We start from the raw sequence: 22176 nt of genomic DNA, 5'->3' as shown, positions 1-22176 counted from the left end.
AGATCCACACAGAAACCAAAACCAAAACAAAGAAACAATAGCAACAATTTTAAAATTCTGACCAAAACTCTCAGTATTCTCAAAAAATACAGGACTGGGAGATGACTCAGGTGTCACGGTGCCTTCAGTGAAAGTGTGAAGTCCAGAGCTTGGTTCCAGGGTGGATGTGGCATGCGCCTGTTGTATTGGAGACAGGAGGATCCCTGGGTTTGCTGGCCAGACATTCCAGCCAGTCAGCCAGTGACATATGCTTCCTCTCTCTTTGGCATATTGTGGATTCACGGAACGGCTTCATTGTTAACTTCCTGCAGACTGTCCCTTCCCGTGCACTGGCTGCCCTGTCTTATGTTCCCAGCAGAGAGGTTCTGTAGAGCTAATTCTGTCTCCTGCTTCAGTGTTGGGTCTCCCTCGTTCTCCTCTTTCTCCTCTTTCTTCTCCTCCTCCTCCTCCTCCTCCTCCTCCTCCTCCTCCTCCTCCTCCTTCTCCTCACTGCTGCTCTCCCTCCTTGTCTTTTCTCCTCTCCCCATCTTCCCTTTCCTCCTCCTCTTCCTTCTCATCTGTACTTGTATTCTCCAGGGAGACATTCAAGCTTCTGTGACAGAATGTGGAGAACAGTCTAGAATTTTTCATCGTTGGCTCAAGTTCTTTCTAACAACAAAATTTAAAGTAAAATCATTTTCTTAATAATAAAATTTAAAGTTATTAGTTTGCTCTCACACAGTGAGTTGGTTTCGCTGAAGGTATGTCTGTACTGCAGAGAGGAAGACTAGGCCATCCATGAAGGAATTTACCCCAGGAGACATGTGGGATAAACATGCCCTGGGGCTTCTCTTTATGACTTGTACAAACTTTACAACCTTAGGAAAGCACCCCGTGTTTAGGGAGCTTCTTCCCACTGGGTCTCCTCTTAATAACTTTCTTTCTATGACCACTCCCCTAAAATAGTCCTGTGAGTGATGGGAAATGCTGCCCAGTGGTTTTCAGGAGTGATGAGTTTGATTTTAAGGACTGTAGCCTTGCAGAGTCGCTATAGAAGACAAATTGGGTAAAAAGAGGGCAAGGAAAGGTGATCACCTGACTTGGCTAATGGCCCACAGTGACAAAGATGGGTCATGAAGTAGAGGTCCCACCTTCTGCCCCTCCTCTGAGGATGGGCCTCCGAAGGTTTTCTTTTTCTTTTCTGTCAAAGGTCAGAGGTTTGTGCCTGTCTGTGTTTCTACCCCAATCTCGGGATGGTTTCCTGGAGATGAGGACAAGTCACTGACTGCAGCTCTGAGACCTGGGAAGCAAGCCTCGCCCTTGGGTGCATAGGGAGGGGATGCTGTACCTGGAGCATTGCAGCAGTAGGGGCTTGAGGGGGCCTCCTGTGGGAAGGAAGCCACTGAACCCCCTCCCCTGAAGAGGCAGCTGCCTTCATTCCTGGGACTGCCTTTAGTATCAGTTCCCAGCCTTGCTTTGCTTCTCGCTAGTCCACATCACAATCCTCATCTCTCTACTCCTCCAAGAGTAGGCACCGGGGGTGTGGAGAGTCCCCCCTCACGTCTCTAAGTAGGGTCCCATATTCTCAAGGAGGCAGGACTGGAGGAAGAGCAACTGTTGGAAAGGGTTATCTGTGCCTTGACATCCCCAGTCTCATTAAGAATAGGAATCAGAGCAGTCAAGTGGACATACCCACACCCACAGACAGAGAGACAGACCAAAGAAGGCACACCTTGCTGTTGCTTTTTCCTGTTTTAAAGAACAAGACATCTGAAGCTTTGCCACCCATGTGATCTGCCACAGCTCTATCCTTGAAACAGAAATTAACCAACCCCGCGGCACAAAATTATTCTATTGTAGAGCCATACAGTCGAACTAGACATGACTCCAGATTGCTAGGAATTATTTTGTGTTCTGCTCATTCAGATAATAGGCTATCATATTATTGTGACACATGAATCACCGGGTTATAGAATGCCCCTTACGAAACCTGATGAGATAAACATTGTGTTTCAATACAGTGGATATTAAAATAGCAGTGAGCCTGGAGGATGAAGACGGCATTTAATAGTGAGCGGCCTGTGCCCACGCTGCCTTTCCCTTCCGTTCCCATTCTCCACGCACCGCATTCCCCACTCACTTTCCTTCATCTCACAGACATTCTTCTCACGGGATGACAGGGACTCCGTCTTTCCTAGCTTGCCTCAGGCCTTCTGGGTGGTGCGTTTGGGCACCTTGGCAGTCGAGGCTCCAGACTGTGTTGCCAAGGTCCTGTGTACAAGGTCAGTTCCAAAGCAGGCTCAGCCAGGGCAGCCTTCCAGCCCGTCTCACTAGCTCCTCCTTCTGCCACCTTGTTAACCATGGCCACACTGATCCCAGGCCTCAGTCTTCTACCCCGGTGATCTTTTCTGTTTGCCCTTGACCAGTACTACAGAACTGGACTTTCACCTGTAACCCTTCAGGGTGAGGAGAGACCATTGCGTGGTGGACCATCCTCAGAGACCCGCCGCTGCTCTCCCTCCCGCATTTCACGTCATTGCGCCCTGCATGGTAAAGATGTGGTGTGGCTCCTCTCCTGTGATTCTGATTTCATATGGTAACCACGCTTTAAACTCATGGCCACATACCTCACGTGACGCCCGGTCCTCTGTGCTGGAGGTGTGAGAGGAGCCACCCCAAGTCCTCGGAGGAGGAGGGGCTAGGGTGGATGGGGAGCTCTGCTGCTCACCTGTGTCTGTCCCCTCCCCTCCTGCACCCTGCTGTGAGGTCAGACCAGGGCACCCTGTGCCTTCTCACACGGCCCTCACAGGGGACACCGAATATATCCAACTGTTTGCAGAGTCTGCTCATTGTCATGGTCACTATCATCCTGAAAATGTCAGCACAACTCCAGGAATACAAAAGGGATCCTGTGTATAAACAGCAGAGTCAACACAAAGGAAGCCACTGGCTGCTTCTTATGTCTCTGTCACTCAAGACCAAAGCTTGTCCAAACAGTCAGAATGTATATGAAGGTATTTTTATTTATGCGCGTCAACCCTCTACCTCACCCTTATCCAGTTTCCCTTCATCCCCAGTGACAGGGAACATCTGCCTGCTCACCTGGGCAGATCAGGGGGCAGAGATGGGGCAGGGAGATTAGCCAAGGGCCTCCACCCAGCCACCCCATTTCCTCCAGCTGGACTCTGTCTTCTAAAGCCTCCCAGAATAGCTGGGTTCAAACACCTGAACCTGTGGGTGACAGTCCTAATTCAAATCATAAAACAGACACCACCACAGAAATAGGCAGAGTTTGTGTGTTTAGGTGTTACAGAGGAAATCACTAGTTTAACTGTATAAGAGGGGCATGGTAAAGAAACTGCCAACATGACCTTTCACAGCATGGTTAAGGGAAAGGTTTCTATTGTACATAAGAGAGAGAAAGTATCAAGAGGCATCTGGAAGAGTCCAGAGCAAAGAGAAAAGGAAGCAGACTGGGCATGGCCAGGGCTGTATTTGAGAGAAAGGGGAGAATAGCAGAAGAAAGTATAGTGTGGAGGCGGGGGGGGGGGGGAGAGAGAGAGAGAGAGAGAACAGTGAGAATAGTGTGTATAGTCAGGGTTTAAGGAGAGCAGGATCTAAGGAGAGAAGGGCCAGGATGAGATCACAGGCTTTGTGAGTAGGAGCTGAGGAAGCCAGAGGCCAGCATGGACTTTGGTCTGTAGCCTCAGGTATATATCAATGGAACCATATGTCCCTTCTGCCAGAAGCAAGAGAAATGACTCCTTTTACCAGATGGGAACTGGTTTCACAAGTTCCTGAGGAATGCTGGCTTTATCTAACCATCAGAAATGCTCAGATAGCCCAGTTCGAGCTCATTTCTAGACACACGAACAGCCCCAAAAAAACTGACCTTAACAAGCTAACCCTGACAGTTATAGCTGAACGCTAATGAAGAGTTGGAAGAGCGGCTAGCATCAGAGAGTAGCTAACACTGGGGTCACACCCTTCACGGTCTTTAAACTTGAGAGATGTAATGAATGCCTTTAAAGGTACCTGAAATTTTACCAAAAACTGATTCCTTAAAAAAAAAAAAAAAGTCAGTTCTTTTAAGGGTGCTGAGACCAAGTCCAAGGTCCCCAGTCTTCACTTTGCTTTTGCAGCTGCTTCTCAGTCCTCCTGCTGTTGCTGCTGCTGACTTCTCTGTGGTACAGTGGAGCAGGAAACACACTAGAAATACATCTTTTTTTTTTCAGTGGCCATCTGAAAATCAGAGCCCCGTAGCCAAGCCTTTCCCACTGCTTTCTGTTTGTGGATGATGGCTTATGCTCTTGTAAAGTTCCTCTGGCTCCTTCCTCTGGAGTTGAAACCTACAAATCGTGTTTCCAGGTGTGCGTGTGATGTGGTCTGCCTGTTCCTGGCACTCTCCGTCTGCTCTGCTTTTGATCTGGGCCCACAGGAGTTATTCCACATCATTAAATAATTTTCTTTATTCTTTGCCTTCACAGGGCAATCACACTGGCATAAGTCACGCCGTTTAATAAGCCAACGACCTACCTACCGCTCTGATGTTCATGCCTCAGCTGAAAGGCTTGCTGAGTGTCTTAGCAGGAGAATTAGTGTTGTGTATTACCAACAGGAGTTTTATCCATCACAGGCAGCTTCATTTGTTTTTCTCGATTTGTATACTGTGTGATTCTCAGTGAACTCTATCTAGTATCCACAGTGGATGCCCTGATTTAGTATTTTGAAAGGTAATCTTCACTTGTGTGTGCATGTGTATATGTGCATGTACAGGTATGTGCACACAGAGGACAGGTTGATAGTGAGCACTTGTGTGTGCATGTGCAGGTGTGTGCACACACAGAGGACAGGTTGATAGTGAGCACTTGTGTGTGCATGTGCAGGTGTGTGCACACAGAGGACAGGTTGACAATGAGCACTTGTGTGTGCATGTGCAGGTGTGTGCACACACAGAGGACAGGTTGATAGTGAGCACTTGTGTGTGCATGTGCAGGTGTGTGCACACAGAGGACAGGTTGACAGTGAGCACTTGTGTGTGCATGTGCAGGTGTGTGCACACAGAGGACAGGTTGATAGTGAGCACTTGTGTGTGCATGTGCACGTGTGTGTACACACAGAGGACAGGTTGATAGTGAGCACTTGTGTGTGCATGTGCAGATGTGTACACACAGAGGACAGGTTGATAGTGAGCACTTGTGTGTGCACACAGAGGACAGACAGGTTGATACTGAGTATCTTCCTCAATCACTCCCTACCTTATTTCTTTGAAGCAAATCTCTCACTGAGCCTGGCACTTGCTGGCTATCTGACTAGCCAGCGAACCCCAAGCCCCTCTGTCTCTTCCCTCAACAAACACTCACTACCGTGCCCAGCTTTAGATATGGGTGCTGGGGATCAAACTCAGGTCTCCGTGCATACACAGAAAGCACTCTGATGCCTGTACAGTCTACGCAGCCCTATAGTCTTCTTTTTAATACTTCTTATTTCTCTCTTACTTTAATGAATGGCCGTTCTAGGGAACTAACCTGTTACCACAAAGCTGTAAGATACTTCCTATAATTTTAAACTTATAACCTTAAAGATATTTTTACAACTCCTCAAACCATCCAGCCCTTTCTGTTTCTATCAGAGCATAGCGTTGTCTTTAAAGGAGCATATTCTTTTTCATCTTGTTCTCTGCCACGAAATATGAAATCATGAGTTTCAGAGTTAAAAGTAGCAGAAACAAGCAGCTGAGAATAAAAAGCCTGTTGTGTTGTTTATTGAATTGGAAAATACGAGGCAGGATGGATCATCAGGTTCTTTAGAAGGTGGGATCCTAGTACCCAGGGGGAAATGAGTTCAGCACAGGAACAGCTACCCCTCATTAAAGGGGAAATACCCACTTTATGTGTGCGTTGCTTAAAGAGCAGCAGGCGTCGGAAGGCAAGTTTGCAATGGGAATCTTAGTGTTTCTGTCTCTGTTCCTACCATGGTACATCCTGTGGGACTTCTTTCTTACGTATAGTGTGTCAAGGATAAATGGAATCATGTTTAGAGCATCTTACCACGCTAAGCAAATAGTAGAACGTGCTGTCTGTATGTGCGTCTCGTCTGAAGTCCACCATGCCCGATTAACTGCTGAACAAAGTCGTTGGTCTTCCCCCTTCCACCCCTGCAACAGCCTTTTCCATCCCAGTGCTCTCTACTGTTGGCCCAAGCCAAAATTCTCGAGGTTTCCTCTCTGGGCCTCTTTCTCTTCCTCCTCTTCCCCTGACTCCAACATCTGCTTAGTTCATACTGTGAGCACTTTCCCACCCTCTCCTTGCCATTAAAGCCCTAGGTTATTGCCTTGGCCTGGCTGTCCTCTCACTTCTGCCTTGCGGTCCAGCCCGTTCGCAATACAGAATTTTGTTTTTCGTTCTGTAGAGACTGTTAGCGATCACCCCCTTTGCTCCTCACCCCAGTGTGTGTGTGTGTGTGGTGTGTGTGGTGTGGTGTGGTGTGTGTGGTGTGGTGTGGTGTGTGTGGTGTGGTGTGGTGTGTGTGGTGTGGTGTGGTGTGTGTGGTGTGGTGTGTGTGGTGTGGTGTGGTGTGGTGTGTGTGGTGTGTGTGGTATGTGTGGTGTGGTGTGGTGTGGTGTGTGTGGTGTGGTGTGTGTGGTGTGTGTGGTGTGGTGTGTGTGGTGTGGTGTGGTGTGTGTGGTGTGGTGTGGTGTGGTGTGTGTGGTGTGTGTGGTATGTGTGGTGTGGTGTGGTGTGGTGTGTGTGGTGTGTGTGGTGTGTGTGTGTGTGTGGTGTGTGTGGTGTGGTGTGGTGTGGTGTGTGTGGTGTGTGTGGTATGTGTGGTGTGGTGTGGTGTGGTGTGTGTGGTGTGTGTGGTGTGTGTGGTGTGGTGTGGTGTGTGTGGTGTGTGTGGTGTGTGTGTGTGTGTGGTGTGTGTGGTGTGTGTGGTGTGGTGTGTGTGGTGTGGTGTGGTGTGTGTGGTGTGGTGTGGTGTGGTGTGGTGTGTGTGGTGTGGTGTGGTGTGTGTGGTGTGGTGTGGTGTGTGTGGTGTGTGTGGTGTGGTGTGGTGTGTGTGGTGTGTGTGGTGTGGTGTGGTGTGTGTGGTGTGTGTGGTGTGGTGTGGTGTGGTGTGTGTGGTGTGTGTGGTGTGTGTGGTGTGGTGTGTGTGGTGTGGTGTGGTGTGTGTGGTGTGGTGTGTGTGGTGTGGTGTGGTGTGTGTGCTACAGTGTTGCTGTGATTGTGACGTCAGGATGTGTCCAGGCTACTACATCTGTTAGGCTAGTCCAGGAAGGCGGTGTCAACAGCTCCACTCTTTATGAATGGCCATTTCCAGAGGTGAGCAAAGTGACCCCACACCCAGAATAGCAGAAGCTGCTCCTCCGGTTTCACTGCTGCGCTAGGAGCAGAGATCTGGCAGAGTCCCCGGTGCCGTGCTGTGTGGTCACTACAGAGGGCACCTTTCCTGGAAAACTCTGTTCTTAGTTTTTGAGACATGGTTTCTTGTAGTCTAGGCTATCCTGGAGCTCATAGGGTTTTTTTGTTTTGGGTTTGTTTTTCTGATTTTTAGGCCCCTATATGTTAGGGTTACAAATGAGTTACCCAGCCCTGGGTCATGGAAGATTCTGGTAGGAGGGCTGGAGAGCAGAGGAGGGAGTCCCTGGAGCTTCATGGGGCCAGCATGTTCCAATAAATGATTGCATTTGGGTAGAATCTTGTCCAAGGCATAATATAATTTCATTCCTGAAACCCATCTGACTCTGATTGCCAGAGGCCTCTAGTGTTTACAGGAGGAGCTGGTAAGTCCAAGTGGCCAAACTGGCTTTGGGCTTGTAACCAGGAGCCTGACATTTGGTATAGAACAGTGACTAACTGGGGAGAAGGAGCATTTACTAATGTTGCCCTCCTTGGCGCTGCCCTGAAAATTCCCTCTGTTTCAGGATTTGAGTCACTGGCAAGTAAACCTGAGTTCTCATAGGCTTAGGCTCCCATCACATCAACGTCTTCCCTTGAGAACAGTCGGACACCAACACTTGCTAAAGAAACACACTACGTTGGTTTTTCTGTCTAGAATGTTTTTCTCTTAGAACCTCACAAGCATCCCCCCTCCAAGGAAAACATGACCCCACTGCGTGACTTTGGCCCACATCAGGCCCCACCTTTTGTCAAGTGCCCTCTCCCTAAACATTCGCGTGTTTGACAGAAATGGGCCCTTGGATGGGCGTGTCTTCCTTGCTTTGACACAAAGAAAGGGGCACATTGGTATGTTTATGTCTGGACTTGGAAAATTACAGGTATTTGAAGCCTGTACATCACAAAGCCTCCTGCTCCACCCTTTGCCCCATCTTTAGTCCAGGAAATCTAAGCTGTGGTAAGTTGAACCCACAGTGAAAAGTGAGGCGGGACAGCCGGGTCAGTAACTTGTGAAAGAATCCCTTTAGCTGCCTCTGTGAGAACGGATCGTCTAGCAGGCGTTCACCATCACACACCTGGAATCAGGAAAATTGACATGTCCCCTGATTTGCAACCCATTTTGGTAGAGACAGTATTTTGATTCTGGGTAAGGACCTCCTAGCTGGGAACAGAAACTAAATCTACCTGCTAACGCCCAAATCTCAGCGTACTTTTCCTGTAGCGCTCAGGAAAGAGGATCCCTGTGCCATCCATGCAGAGTGACCTGAAGTCAGCCAGACCCGCCTCTGCAGTTTGTCTGATAAAACAGGGTGAGCCGTTGCTAAGAGATGCCCCCATAAGCCAGTTGGGTCTTCACTAGGAGAACACGGCTGCATACCTCTTATGTCTTCTCCTCCTCCTCCTCCTCCTCCTCATTGATCCCAGAGTACAGAACAAGTGTTCGTCCTCTGAGGCAGTTCCATGTGGGTAGATGAACCACAGCTCTCAGCAAGTGTGACAAGAAAAGCGTCTTGTCTTTTTCTTGGCAGAAAGATGTTAGTGGCATCCTGCATTGGGGGGATGGTACCTACCTAGGAGATGTCAGGGCATCCTGCATTGGGGGGGGGGGTACCTGCCTAGGAGATGTCAGGGCATCCTGCTTTGGGGGGGTACCTGCCTAGGAGGTGTCAGGGCATCCTGCATTGGGGGGTACCTGCCTAGGAGATGTCAGGGCATCCTGCATGGGTGGGGTACCTGCCTAGGAGGTGTCAGGGCATCCTGCATTGGGGGGTACCTGCCTAGGAGGTGTCAGGGCATCCTGCATGGGGGGGGGTACCTGCCTAGGAGATGTCAGTGCATCCTGCATTGGGGGAGGTACCTGCCTAGGAGGTGTCAGGGCATTCTGCATTGGGGGGGGGTACCTGCCTAGGAGATGTCAGGGCATCCTGCATGGGGGGGGGTACCTGCCTAGGAGGTGTCAGGGCATCCTGCATGGGGGTGGTGCCTGCCTAGGAGGTGTCAGGGCATCCTGCATTGGGGGGGGGGTACCTGCCTAGGAGATGTCAGGGCATCCTGCATTGGGGGTGGTGCCTGCCTAGGAGATGTCAGGGCATCCTGTATTGGGGGGGTTACCTGTCTAGGAGGTGTCAGGGCATCCTGCATTGGGGGGGTACCTGCCTAGGAGGTGTCAGGGCATCCTGCCTTGGGGGGGTACCTGCCTAGGAGATGTCAGGGCATCCTACATTGGGGGGGGGTACCTGCCTAGGAGGTGTCAGGGCATCCTGCATTGGGGGGGGGTACCTGCCTAGGAGATGTCAGGGCATCCTGCATTGGGGGCAGTGCCTGCTTAGCAGAAGTCTCCACACAAGTGTGGTAGGTAAGAAATTCTTTCTGCCAGTCACACATATCCATAGGACAAAGGGACTTAGGAAACACTTCTGATTCCTGCTCTGCCTGCCTCCTCAACCCCAGCAGAGGCAGATCCAGTCACCACTCTGCTGTATCTAAATCCATCCTTGATCCTCACTGAGTCTTTACTTCTCTCCCTTCCTGAGACACCCTTGTGAAGTTAAGTTTGTTGACCTTGGATTCTGTGGCTACTCAAGTTTGTGTCTGGAATATTATCCAAAGGCCATGTATTCAAAACGTGGTCCCTAGCCTGAAGCGCTAAAGGGACCTAGCTGAGCTTTCAGGTAGTAACTTAGAGGAAGTTGGACCACTGGGGGTGCCCACTGGGGCATTGGCTACACTCACTCTTTTTGCTTTTTGGCCACTATGGTGGGCTTCGTCCTTGCAGTGATGGGCTACCTTCCCATTGGACCAAGAGCAGCAATCCGACGAATGATGGACTAGAACTTCCAAAACTGTGTAGAAAACAAACCTTTCGTCTTTCCATTGATTACTCGGGCATTTTGTACAGGGTAGATACCTAACACAGTACCACTCCTGTGCCACCAACCACGCCTGGGCACATGCGACCCACTTCCTGAAGGCTAGGTATCCGGTGAGGTCCGACCGTACTCCTCCAAGCTCCTCCTCACTGCTGAGGCCCTTCTGTCCTAGTGAACCCCGAATGTCAATCACATTACATTCCTAGAAGAGCCATGCTCAGCAGTTTGTAAGTTACTGAATATCGAAAAGGTAAATTTAAAACAAGATTTAAACTTCAGAAGGCTGTCGTCCCCCAGCTTACTCTGCATCTCTGTGGTCACTAGAATTTCTCTGGGGAGGACAGTTCCATCCCAGTGTTTAATTTGTCACGCCTAAAGTAATCGTCATCTCCCCCACAGTCCTTTTCAGATGTAGTATTGATTTATTATTCAGTAGCCACAGTCTGTGAAATCTGCCTTTAAAAAAATATGTGTGTGTGTGTGTGTGTGTGTGTACATGCACGTACCTGCGCCTATATGTGCATTTGTATGTGTGCATGCATGAGCTTGCACCTGCGGGCATGCATCTGTGTGGAAGCCAGAGGACAGCTTGTCAGTGGTCTCCTACCATATGGACCCCAGGTATCAAACTCAGGGCGTCAGGCTTGGTGGAGGCGCCTCTACTCATTGAGCCATTTCATTGGCCCCAGAATGTTACATCTTAACCGGCTCCAGTCACCGAGTATGTGTGTTATGTCTGGTCTCAGACATTGGGTTTCAGGAGAGTAACAACCACCTCAAACCATTTCTTGATCCCTCAAGCAGAAAGTGTGACGAGGAGCAGTGCTGTGTAGGCTGTAGGACACCTGAGCTTGTGTTCCTCTGATGGACGCCTCTGCTAGATGCCCTAAGGGGCGATCTTATCTGGCTTCCTCCACACTGAAGCACTGACCTCTGGTGGTGTCTCTACCCTGGTGTTTCTACCTTCACTTGGAGTTGGCTGTAGGAGGACAGCTTTGGAGTTAGTCAGGTGCAGGCATTTTGTTCTATTTTGTTTGGGGCTAGGAGAAGTCTCTCGGACTGGAAAGATGACTTGGCGAGTAAAGTACTTATGAAGATCTGAATTCGGACTTCCAGAATCCGTATAAAAGTCCAGCATGGTGGTGTGTACTGATAACCCCAGTGGTGAGTGGCAGCCTGGTGGAGCCTGTGGGCTCTGTGGACAGCCAGCATAAGCCAAACATTGAACTGCAAGTCCCCTGAAAGACTGTCTCAAAAATAAAGTGAGCTGTAGAGAAAGACCCCTGTGTGAGCTCTGCCCTCCACACCCGCCTTCCTCACACACCTGCACACACACATACAGTGGGGGAGGGGGAGTGGGGGGTGCGGGGAAGAGAAGGAGATTGGACTTGAATTCTCAGTCGTCCTGTTTGAACTTCCCAAGTGCTGGGATGAACCACCATGCCTGGCTTTGACCCTTAGTTCGAAACCTTCACTCCCACTGACTGAACTGACAGGTTAAGTGCTGAAAGCCACACTGAAATTTAGTGACAGCCTTCCCCGGCATGTATGTGTTCCTGCCTCCTCCTGTCCTCCACCAATACAGCCTAGCAGGTGGCTTCTATTGACCTCTCAACAGGATTCATTCTGTGGCTCACAGAGGGATTTATAAGTTGAGTAGAAGGTAGCTCATCTTGCCACTTCCTTCCAGTCTAACCCTTTCCAAAACAAAAACACGTAGGTTTCACTGCCTGTTTTCATGTTTGCTCGGAACCAGAGATGCCGATGAAGACAGTCATGTCTGACTTCCCCATGTCTCCCTAAATTAAATATTTTCATTCTAACTGGGTGAAGATTTATTTTGCAGCATTTTCTGCTTTGCTGACTTTTCTGAACTCCTTCCAGATGCTTCCCTAGCTTAAAGCAAATGCATGTTTCTGTACTTATTATCCTGTAAGTTACCTTTGAAGATGCCCGCGTTAATTCTTCTCTAAACGTTTAACAACACGTTTAAGCAAAAATCTGACTTTACACTTCCAAGTAAAGTTATAAATTATCTTCCACTCAGATTAAGGCAGCCTGAGCACTTACTCCAGCCTTCCCCCTCATTTCACCCTGCAGAGTAATTGTCTAATTGTACACTTGAACGAGATAAGAAACAGAAATCTCAGAACCAGTGCTGGCAAGGAAGTTCAGACCGTTAATTAAATACAAATCAAACACTACGCTTTATTTGGGGAAAAAAAACAACAACCTAGGTTCAAAATCAAAGACTAGAAACCCAAAATGTCGGTCTTGAATGCTGTGATTCAACCCGCCGCCGGCTCTGTTGTGTTTTTTAGCCAAGACACACAGGGTGGGAAAAAGCAGTGTTGAAACTGGCGGAGAGAAAGCATGGAGTTACGCGCTCCCATTTGCCTCCCAGGGAGCATAATCTCTGCAGCCGTTCCTCCCTTTTAGCTTCTACCCTCTGAGCATTTACCAGGCATTATCTGTGCTCAAGAAAGACAGGAAATGGCACTGCCAGCCTGAGCCAGGCAGAATACAGGGCAGCCATGCCGCTCTGCCACAGTCGAACTCATGCCTCCAATATCAGACTAGGAGAACAAACGGTTGTCCAACCTGAGACGTGGAGTATGCTCATCTCCTAGGGGGCTATCCTTGACCCTTCTTCTTAGAGCTTTGTCAGGGGTCCCGCTGAGTGTGTAGAATTGGGAATAAGACAGCTGTAACCACCCCCCAGGAATCAGCTTTAAATTGTGTGTGTGTGTGTGTGTGTGTGTGTGTGTGTGTGTGAGAGAGAGAGAGAGAGAGAGAGAGAGAGAGAGAGAGAGAGAGAGCGAGCATGTGCGGAGGCCAAAGGACAAGTTTGCCTGTCCTTTCGGCACCTTTCACCTTGTGTTGTGAGGCAGGGTCCCCTGCTGGCCTGAAGTTCATCAGCTAGGCCTGTCAGGCTGTCTAGTGAACCCCAGGTCTACTCCTTTCCACTCCCCCTGCATTGAGATTACAGGACACTAGGACATCTGGCTTTTCACATGGGTGTTGGATCCTCATGCTGGCAAGGTGAGCATTTTATTGACTAAGCCATCCTCTCCAGACCCCATAATTGTGGTTTTTATGAAACACTGTAAATTTTTATAGCTTCACTGATCTTAAAAATGGGAGATTTACCGAAGGGCTGAAGCCTGTCAGGAAAGCAGTGGTCAACACCATATGGAGACAGAAGCGCGTGTGGGCGGGCTGGAGCCAGCCCCGCCAGCCCACCTGTGCCCGACTTGTAACCTTCCTTAGAGCTGCATTTCCGTCTTCTCTCCCTTCCCTGAACCAGAGAGCCAGCAGGACACACAGGGTGAGAGCTGTAGCCATGGAGAACGGATTCACCTGGGTTTTGATAACATACTATCTGAGGCATACTCCTTTTCTCTCTCTCTTTTTGTTACAACATAAACATCACATTGCATTACTTTTATTTGAATGTCTCCTTTCTTTAGTAATTCTTCTCACAACACCTAATGATTATATTTGTGTGTGTCCATCCCTTAGCAAATATACTCAACTCCGCTGTTAACATCCTTGCTGCCGTTTGTCCTTCCTTCCTGCTTCTTCTTTTGTACCTTCATGCATTCCTAACAAATTTCCATCATTTATTTTTTCTTATTCCCAACTACACATGTTCACATGTTTTCTTTCTTTCTTTCTTTCTTTCTTTCTTTCTTGATTTTATTGGGCTTTATATTTTTCTCTGCTCCCCTCCCTGCCTCTCCCCTCCCCTTCAACCCTCTCCCAAAGTCCCCATGCTCCCAATGTACGCAGGAGATCTTGTCTTTTTCTACTTCCCATGTAGATTAGATCCATGTATGTCTCTCTTTGGGTCTTCATTATTGTTTAGGTTCTCTGGGATTGTGATTTGTAGGCTGGTTTTCTTTGTTTTATGTTTAAAAACCACTTATGAGTGAGTACATATGATATTTGTCTTTCTGGGTCTGGGTTACCTCACTCAATATGTTTTCTAGCTCCATCCTTTTGAGACAAACTCCTCTTAAAGAGAGGTTTGAAAACTCGGATTTTGGTGAGGGTTCCCTTGGACTGCATCATACCATGGAGGAAGTGTGCTTGGAGCTCTCATTTGTGTGGTCCTCCTCATGAAACCTAAAGGGTTCACTCTTGGAGCTCATGCTGATGACCACATCAAATCTACTCACTTTGCAGGACCCCACCTCTGACGGCCATTATCAGGTTATGTTTCCATACTCTTAATACTTTAAACATGAGCCTTGGGACTAAACTCCTGCCAGGGTCTGGAGGAACAATCAGTATTCAGAGCCTAACATAGAGATTCTAGGCAGGAGCTGTACCATAGACAGACAAGCTAGTCACTGCCAGAGAGAAGCAGAGACTGCCAAGGCTGCTAGGAGAAGACCGTGCAGAGCCACCCAGAATGTGGCCAGCAGTGTCATCATTGCTGGGGAATGGATTCAAGGTCCTCGGTGCAGAGCAGATGGATTCTCTGCAGTCTGGAACATGTCCTCGGTCTCTCAAGTGGAGTGCTGAGGGTCTCAGCCACCTGGCTCCTGCTGTTATCTCCATTGCTAAGAGAGTTGCTACGCGTAACAGCTTTTGTGGTGTTTTGAATGAACCATAGAGTTAGATCTATCAAAGTGGAGAAACAGAGTTTGATTTCTCGTAGACGTTAGCTTTCAAAGAGCTGAAAGTGAAAGTCAGCTATCTCTACAAATTAAAACCGAATAAAAAGATTATTTCCAAAGTACTGAGTGTAGATTCAGGGATAGTGAGGAGCTGGGCATAGAGAAGGCACCCACTCTGGGGTTCATCGTCAGTGCTAGCATAACATTCTGAGGGGGTGTTTGCTGTTGGTTAGTACTCCAGGTCCTGGACTGGAATGCCTCAGACTGTTCCCTGTTTAACTGTCTGGAATTATCTGGGAAGGGAATCCTAATTAAAGAATTTCTTAGCCCGTGGGCATGTAATTTCTTAGCCCGTGGGCATGTCTGTGGGGGATTGTCTTGATTATTGATTGATGCAGGGAGACCCAGCTCACTGTAGCTGGCACTATTTCCTAGGCAATTGGTCCTAAACTGCCTAAGAAGCTACCTGGACATAATTTCCAATCACAAAGCCACACCACGGTTCCTGTCTCACTTCTTTGGCTGTGAACCAAGTCCCGTGGTTAGAGGTATGTAGAATAGTAGTCGGGCCCTCCTTCATATTCCTGCCCTGACTTCCCCCAGTGGTGGACTGTGACTTGGGAGTGTAAGCCTAATAAACCCTTTTCCCCTAAGCTGCTGGTGGTCAGAGCGTTTTATCTCAGCAACAAAAAGAAAACCGAAGCAGACAGCTTGTAGCTTTTAAACACAGTCAACTGGCGCCTCAGTTTTTCCTTCTTTTTACATTTTTATTTGGCAATTTTGGAAGATCCTAGAGATATATACACATGTATGTATATGATGTATATATATGCGTAACATTTGTCTGTACTTACCTGATTTGGAAGCCACTAAAATGACCTGTATCCCCTCTCTTCTAGGACTTGCTTCCCATAGGTCATTACTAACAGAAAGATATCATTTGAGGAAAACTCTTCAAATCATACGGAATCTTTCCCAGAGACTTCATTACTCTGCATGTGGTAGTTAATAAGACAAAGATTTTAATAAAGTCCTGGTGACAAATCTTTTACTTTGCATAGTTAGAGTATTTGTAGTTCACGGTAGGGTATTTTATTTATGTCCATAATATTGTCTTATTCTTTTCTAGTTATTAAAAGTAATATAGTACTTTAAATATTTATGGGAGTCATTAAAGATGCAGCATGCAATATGGAAAGTTCTACTTGGTTTCCTTCTTTGTATTTTATTAGCATGTGTTAATTATACATAATAATGGGTTTCATTACAGCATTTTCATATATAATGTATTTTTGGCACTTTGCCCTCCATTATCCTTCTTGTTTCACTTCCTCTCTCCTGATCTTCCCACCTTGTACTCTTCTGTCTTCATACTTTTTTTTTTTAAATTATCTCATGCAGGTTTCTTGTGAGATCCTGGGTGAGGGGTTGTTACAGGAGCTCCAGCTGCTTACCTGCGGCTATACCTGCGGCTATACCGTTAATGGAAATGCCCCTTCCTCCCCTAGCAGCCATTAGCCGCCTGGAGACCTGGTCAACTCTTAAGCTTTCTGTTTGTTTTTGAAGCTGTCGCCCTCTGCAGCCAAGGCTAGCCTCGGGCTGGCCATGGTCCCCCTGCCTCGGCCTTCTGAGTCCTGGGATTGCCGGCTGTACCTCTAAACTAGCAACATCCAATGTCCTCAATGTGTTTAACTAAAACTCTTCAAACACATCTACTGCATATAAACATGGAGGTGCAGGTCTGTCTACAGTGTCCGTTACAACACATAAGTATAAAACAGCCACTTTTCTAAAATGATTTTATTATATATAAATATATATATACATACATATTATCATATTCTTCCCTTCTCCCAAATTTGTCCAGAAACTCTCCTTAATACCCAACTTAAAGTTTTTTCTTAAAGAGCAAACCAAAAACACAATACAGCAACAAAACACCCCAAACCTAGAAAACAAAACACAACATCACGCAAAGAGAAAAGAAAACAAATCAAAAAACACCAAGCTGTAACCACATAAAAGCTAAGCTGCCATTCTTTGTTGGTTAACTACTCCTGAACATGAGATCTGCCCCCGAGTGGTTGATACACCCGGGGTCACTCCATTAGAGAAAACTCATCCTCCCTTTCCTAGCAGGGATAGATGAGAGTTCTGCTGTTTGCATTCACCCGAGTGGCTAGATTTACATTCATTCATTCATTCAGTTTTTTAAAAAAAAAAAACAACAAAGTAAAATATAAGATAAAATAAAAACTATCTCAATAAAGTCAGACAGGCTAGGCCAACAAGAAGGGAAGAGCCGGAGAGGGCACACAAATCAGAAGCCCGCTTGTGCACACACTCGGGAATCCCAACAACACTGTACATGCAGAGGAGCTGGTGCAGACCCGTGCAGGCCCTGTGCGCGTGCTGCTCAGTCTCTGTGAGTCCACGTGAGCTTTGTTCATGTTGATTTAGAGGCCTTGTTTTCTTGGTGTCCTCCCTCCCTTCTGACTCTTACATTCTTCCTGCCTCTTCTTCCTCCTATGGGGTTCCCTGAACTCTGAGGGGAGAGATTTTAGTTAATAGAACCATTACAAGTTAATTTTTACTAGTTTTAAAGACACAAAGATTAAGAAACATCTTTACAAATACTCAAAAAAGGTCCTTTACCAATTTAGTGAGCTTCCTCCCCCCCCCCCCCCCTCTCTCTCTCTCTCTCTCTCTCTCTCTCTGGTTTGAAAAGACAGGGTTTCTCTGTGTAGTCCTTGCTGTCCTGCAACTCACTCTGTAGACCAGGCTGGCCTCGAACTCACAGAGATCTGCCTGCCTCCCAAGTTCTGGGATCAGAAGCATGTGTCACCACTGGCCAACTCATAGTGGTTTTTTAAATTAAAAAATTTTTGTAACCGGTCCTGGTAACCCATGCCTATGAGTTGTTCATACATATGTTCTCTCATAACCTACCGGGGAGGCTATGGGAGAAGGATTGTTGTATGTCTCTTCTCTACAGAGAGAGATTGTGTCTCAAAACAGAACAAACAAACAAGACAAACAAAAAAACCCAACCTAAATAAAAAATCTGCTTTAGCTTAATTTGAGAGGCACCCAGAAACCTACAATTCAGCTGCCTGCACAATGGCACCCCCAGTTTGGTCATCAGAACAGCATTTCCTTTATACAAAGCTTGGCTCCTGCTAGAGACTCTTTTGGCCTCTTCTTTAGGAGAGGGTACCGCTGTGTCTCAGTGCCTGGCTCTGCCCAGCTGCTTTGCCCTCTGCACGATCTCGAGGCTGTGGGGGAGGGGTGGGGACAGAGTGTGCAGCAGAGTTCTCAGGCTTCCCAGAGCAGTGGGCGGTGGTCACCACCAGTTGCGTCTGTCAGGTGTCTCTGGTGACGGGTGTGTGTTGGGCACAGATGGGTGTGTGGCAAGCCGGCACCTCTAAGCAGATCAGTTCAGCTCTCCGATGTGACCTCATCAGCTGAGAACCCAAAGGTGAGGTGGTCACGTGCTGTTTGGGGCAGAGTTGAGCCGAGATCCATGTATCCTTTTCCTGTTGTGTGTTGCAGAGGCTGGAGCACAAGGAAGTGTTGGCCGGCCTGCTGTTCCTCGTGTTCCCGTTCATTCCAGCCAGCAACCTCTTCTTCAGGGTGGGCTTTGTGGTGGCCGAGCGAGTCCTGTACATGCCTAGGTAATTATGCTCACCCGATGCGCAAGCCCCGAGAGCTCAGAGAGACGGTCCTCTGTACGGCAGTGGGTCAGTGGGTCCTTCTGAGAGACGGTCCTCTGTACGGCAGTGGGTCCTTCTGAGAGACGGTCCTCTGTACGGCAGTGGGTCCTTCTGAGAGACGACGGTCCTCTGTACGGCAGTGGGCCCTTCTGAGCCCCGCCGCCATTTCCAGGGACCAGGCTGGCTCCTGCGCCCTGACTCACAGGCCGAGAGGTACAACCTCACAGTGGAGCAGGAATCACAACTTCCCGTATTCAGGATACAAGCAGCAGCATTACAATCCATTATAGTTGTGATGTTTTTAAATACTTGTTGATTTGCCCAATATTACTGTGTTCAGTATCTTCTTTATTCCCCCCTCTTTAATTTAGAAAGTAGGAATTAAGATGATATTTAGCTATGGCGTACACGTTGCTTAGCTTTGCCCATCTGCCCTTTGTTTTAGCTCGTCTGTCATCTTATTCAATGTCATTGTCCCAATTCCTGGAAATGTTACTGAATCAGGGGACAGTCTTGTTCTGACATTTACTAGTTATGTGACCTTGAGCAAGGAAAGCATAAAGCTTTTTTATATCAGATTTTCTCATTTTTAAAAGGGAGAAATTGGCGATGCACACCTATAATCCCAGCACTTGGGAAGCAAGGCAGGACAATCAGGAGTTCAAGGCCATCCTTGGCTAGAGTCAATCTAAGAACAACCGGGGCTACATAAGACAAAACATGGACGCTCTGACTTCTGTTGCTGTGTCCTAAGCAGGGCTTCAGAGTTTCCCCTTTACTTCAGGATTCAGGTGAAAATAAAACTGCGCTGTAAAGAAAATGTCAGTATTTGCCAAAGCAAGTGCCTGCCTCTGAGAGCCAGCCTGGATTTGCTTATATCAAACTCAGCAGAGTGTCAGTATCTACCTAGCCTTCATCCCAGAGATGGCTGTCCTTTCCTCTTGGGGCCTGGCCTGGTACCTCGCACTCTTGCTAAGGGATTGTTTCTTCCATCAGAACCTGACCGTGCCACCCTGTGCCCATCATAGCTCCTGCCCCTGCAGAGGGATAGTCTCAGCAGACGCCAAAGCCTCTTGGTCAGAGAGGTCTGTTGGCTTCCTGCCCTTGAGCAGTGATCCTGGGGCTGATAGAAGGTCAGGTGCCTCAAGCCCTCCCTTGAGTTCTTTGTCTTCCTGACCACGTGAGCTGAGCTGTTGAGGGCAGTAGGTAGAAACACATATGACGGCTTTCGTGCAGGGACCCAGAAAGCAGCAGTCCCATTCACATCCCTGGCCAGAGGCAAGGAATGCCTTTAGGGGACTGCAGCCTCTCTCTAGCTTTCTTCTCCTATATGGGCACAGGAGGTACGGGGGGGTACAGACTCCTGAACCCCTTCGGGTGAACAGCTTTGGAATTCCACAGTGGAGCTAAGTTCTATCTAGTTTCAATCCATGTCATGAATGATTTTAGGGTCTCAACTCTTTTTTTTTTTCTTTTTTTGAGGCAGGGTCTCACTATGTAGCCCTGGCTAGCCTAGAGCTTGGCATGTAGACCAGATTGACCTTGAACTCAAAGAGATCTTCCTGGTTCTACTTTCCAAGTACTCAGGATAAAGGTGTGTAGCACATAGGCAGCTAGGGTCTCAGCTCTCGAGGACTTGTTACAATTTTACAATCTTTGTTGATGGATGTCAGGGGTTTATTGAGGCCCAGGAAGGGAAGGCTACCAACTCTTGATTAAAAGAATGGAATACTTCTGGTCCTCAAGGAGACATGACATTCTGGTCAGTGCCAAAGATTAGAACATTGTAAATTATTGTGTCCTCCCTTTAGAGTTAATGCAGCTCTAAAGAAAATTTTTAAATAAAAATAGTTAGTGTAACTGGGCCTGTCAGTCACCTCACCAAGATACCACCCCTGAGGAAGAGTGTGATAGCTAAAGCCATGCCAAGGAGATGGGAGGACCGATTATCCCTCTGATGAGATAAAGTACTTAATCCTTCCCTAAAACCCCAGCCTGTGCAGTCACTCACAGAGGCCCTGACATGTAGCTCTGCTAAACTTGCCTGTTCTTTTCAGTTACTCGGAGAAATGTAACTTTCCTTTTCATTTTTTTTGTATCCCTTTTTTCAAAGCCTGCACACACTTTTCCTTGACGCTTTGGGCTTTCTCTACCCTTTGTTTTCTCCCAAACCCCAATAAAATTGTTCTCAAGCTTCCTTTCAAGTCCTGTAGACTAAGGACCCACAAAAGAAAACCCCAATTTTATGCCCTAACTAAGAGAAGGGAGGGAAGGGAAAGGGGAAGGAGGGAGGGAGGAAGGAAGGATGCCTAGCTGTCAGTGTTCCTGGAGAAACTGAGCCTCCTACCCACTGTCCATCACACCATGAGACCCCAGCCAGCCTCTGAGAAACCTCCTGGGTCCAGCAGCTGGAGGACTGATCTGGCTATCTTATAGAAAAGCCAGATTGAGCCTGACTCACGATCTGCTTTTATCTTCCTCCTTCGTGATTAACAATGCACTCCACTTCTGTTCTCCTTCCAGCCTAAACCAGAAAAGGGCTTTTCTTATTTGCTGCCAGAAATCTTTCGATGAAAGAGACAGAACTTGGCTATTTGCTTGGCTTCTGGGGTCAAAGTCTTACCATCAAAACACACAGAAATAACATTTTCTCGCTCTGATAAATGTCACTTTGTGCATGTCATAGCTGAGCAGAGAAGGGAGTCTGGGGGCTAAAATCATTTTTTTTTTTCCACAGAAATTTTGCTCTTTTATCCTGACTTCAAGAGAAACATATAATTGTATGGCTATCTTTCTAGCATTATATATATATATATATACACATACACACACACACACACACACACACACACACACACACACCGGAAGAGGGGAAAAGACAACTAAAACTGCATAGAAGTGATGAAGCAGAAACAGCTGATGAAAGGTGTAGGTAACAGAGAAAGCAGGTGAATATTCACCCTCGTGCCCCGCACGCCAGCCGGGATCTTTCACTTTAGGAGCAGAGAGCGTATCCCCAGCTACTGCAGGGGAACCAGAATGAGCAGAGAAGGGGACAGACTCCCCAGGGCTCAGGGAGGGCAGGTGTTTAGAAAAAGATCACACCACACTCTTAGAAAGCATTCAAAGGTGTGCTTGCAGGGATAGTTTATATCCAAATCAAAGTGGGTGTAAGGGAAGAATTGCTTCTGTGTTTGTCTCTGACCTCTGACATTGTACATGTTAATAAGTCCATAGCCACATGCCTTCCACATACTGCCCGTCTATGTTACACTCTATGACATACATCGTAGATAAACTCAGTACTTGAAGCAAATACTACCGTACAAGTGAGCTTGTAGTTTCAAGGATATTTTTCACATGTGTTCTTAAAAATGCTTGGGATTGTCTTATAAGTCGGACCTTTTGTTTGAGCAGGACTTTGATAAACTGGGTTATTTATAGTTCCAGTCAAACGCTTCATCCATGTGCAAAGTGTCACACAGCGACAGCTCTCATGAACACGAAAACCGTCCACATGGCAACATGGCCTCTCCCCTTTTACTCAGTTTTTGAAACATGCTCACATACAGTATTTCATGTAACCCTTAGA

General features: G+C 47.5%; 1 protein-coding gene across 2 annotated transcripts in view; it reads left to right on the top strand.

Annotated features, from left to right (window-relative positions):
- Tmtc1 (transmembrane O-mannosyltransferase targeting cadherins 1) overlaps positions 1–22176 on the top strand; it is a 207368-nt gene that overhangs the window by 115281 nt on the left and 69911 nt on the right. For both annotated transcript variants that reach the window (XM_041644123.1, XM_041644129.1), the window contains exon 9: positions 18424–18545. In XM_041644123.1, coding sequence (XP_041500057.1) covers positions 18424–18545 — 122 coding nt within the window. The remainder of the gene's footprint in view (positions 1–18423; positions 18546–22176) is intronic.

This window comes from Microtus oregoni, unplaced genomic scaffold (genome assembly GCF_018167655.1).
Source record: "Microtus oregoni isolate MIOR12 unplaced genomic scaffold, Mior012 000002F_ref0000024, whole genome shotgun sequence".
In the NCBI taxonomy this organism is placed as follows: Eukaryota; Metazoa; Chordata; class Mammalia; order Rodentia; family Cricetidae; genus Microtus; species Microtus oregoni.
Note: the sequence above shows the minus strand (reverse complement) of the source record. Positions and strands in the feature narration are given on the sequence as shown.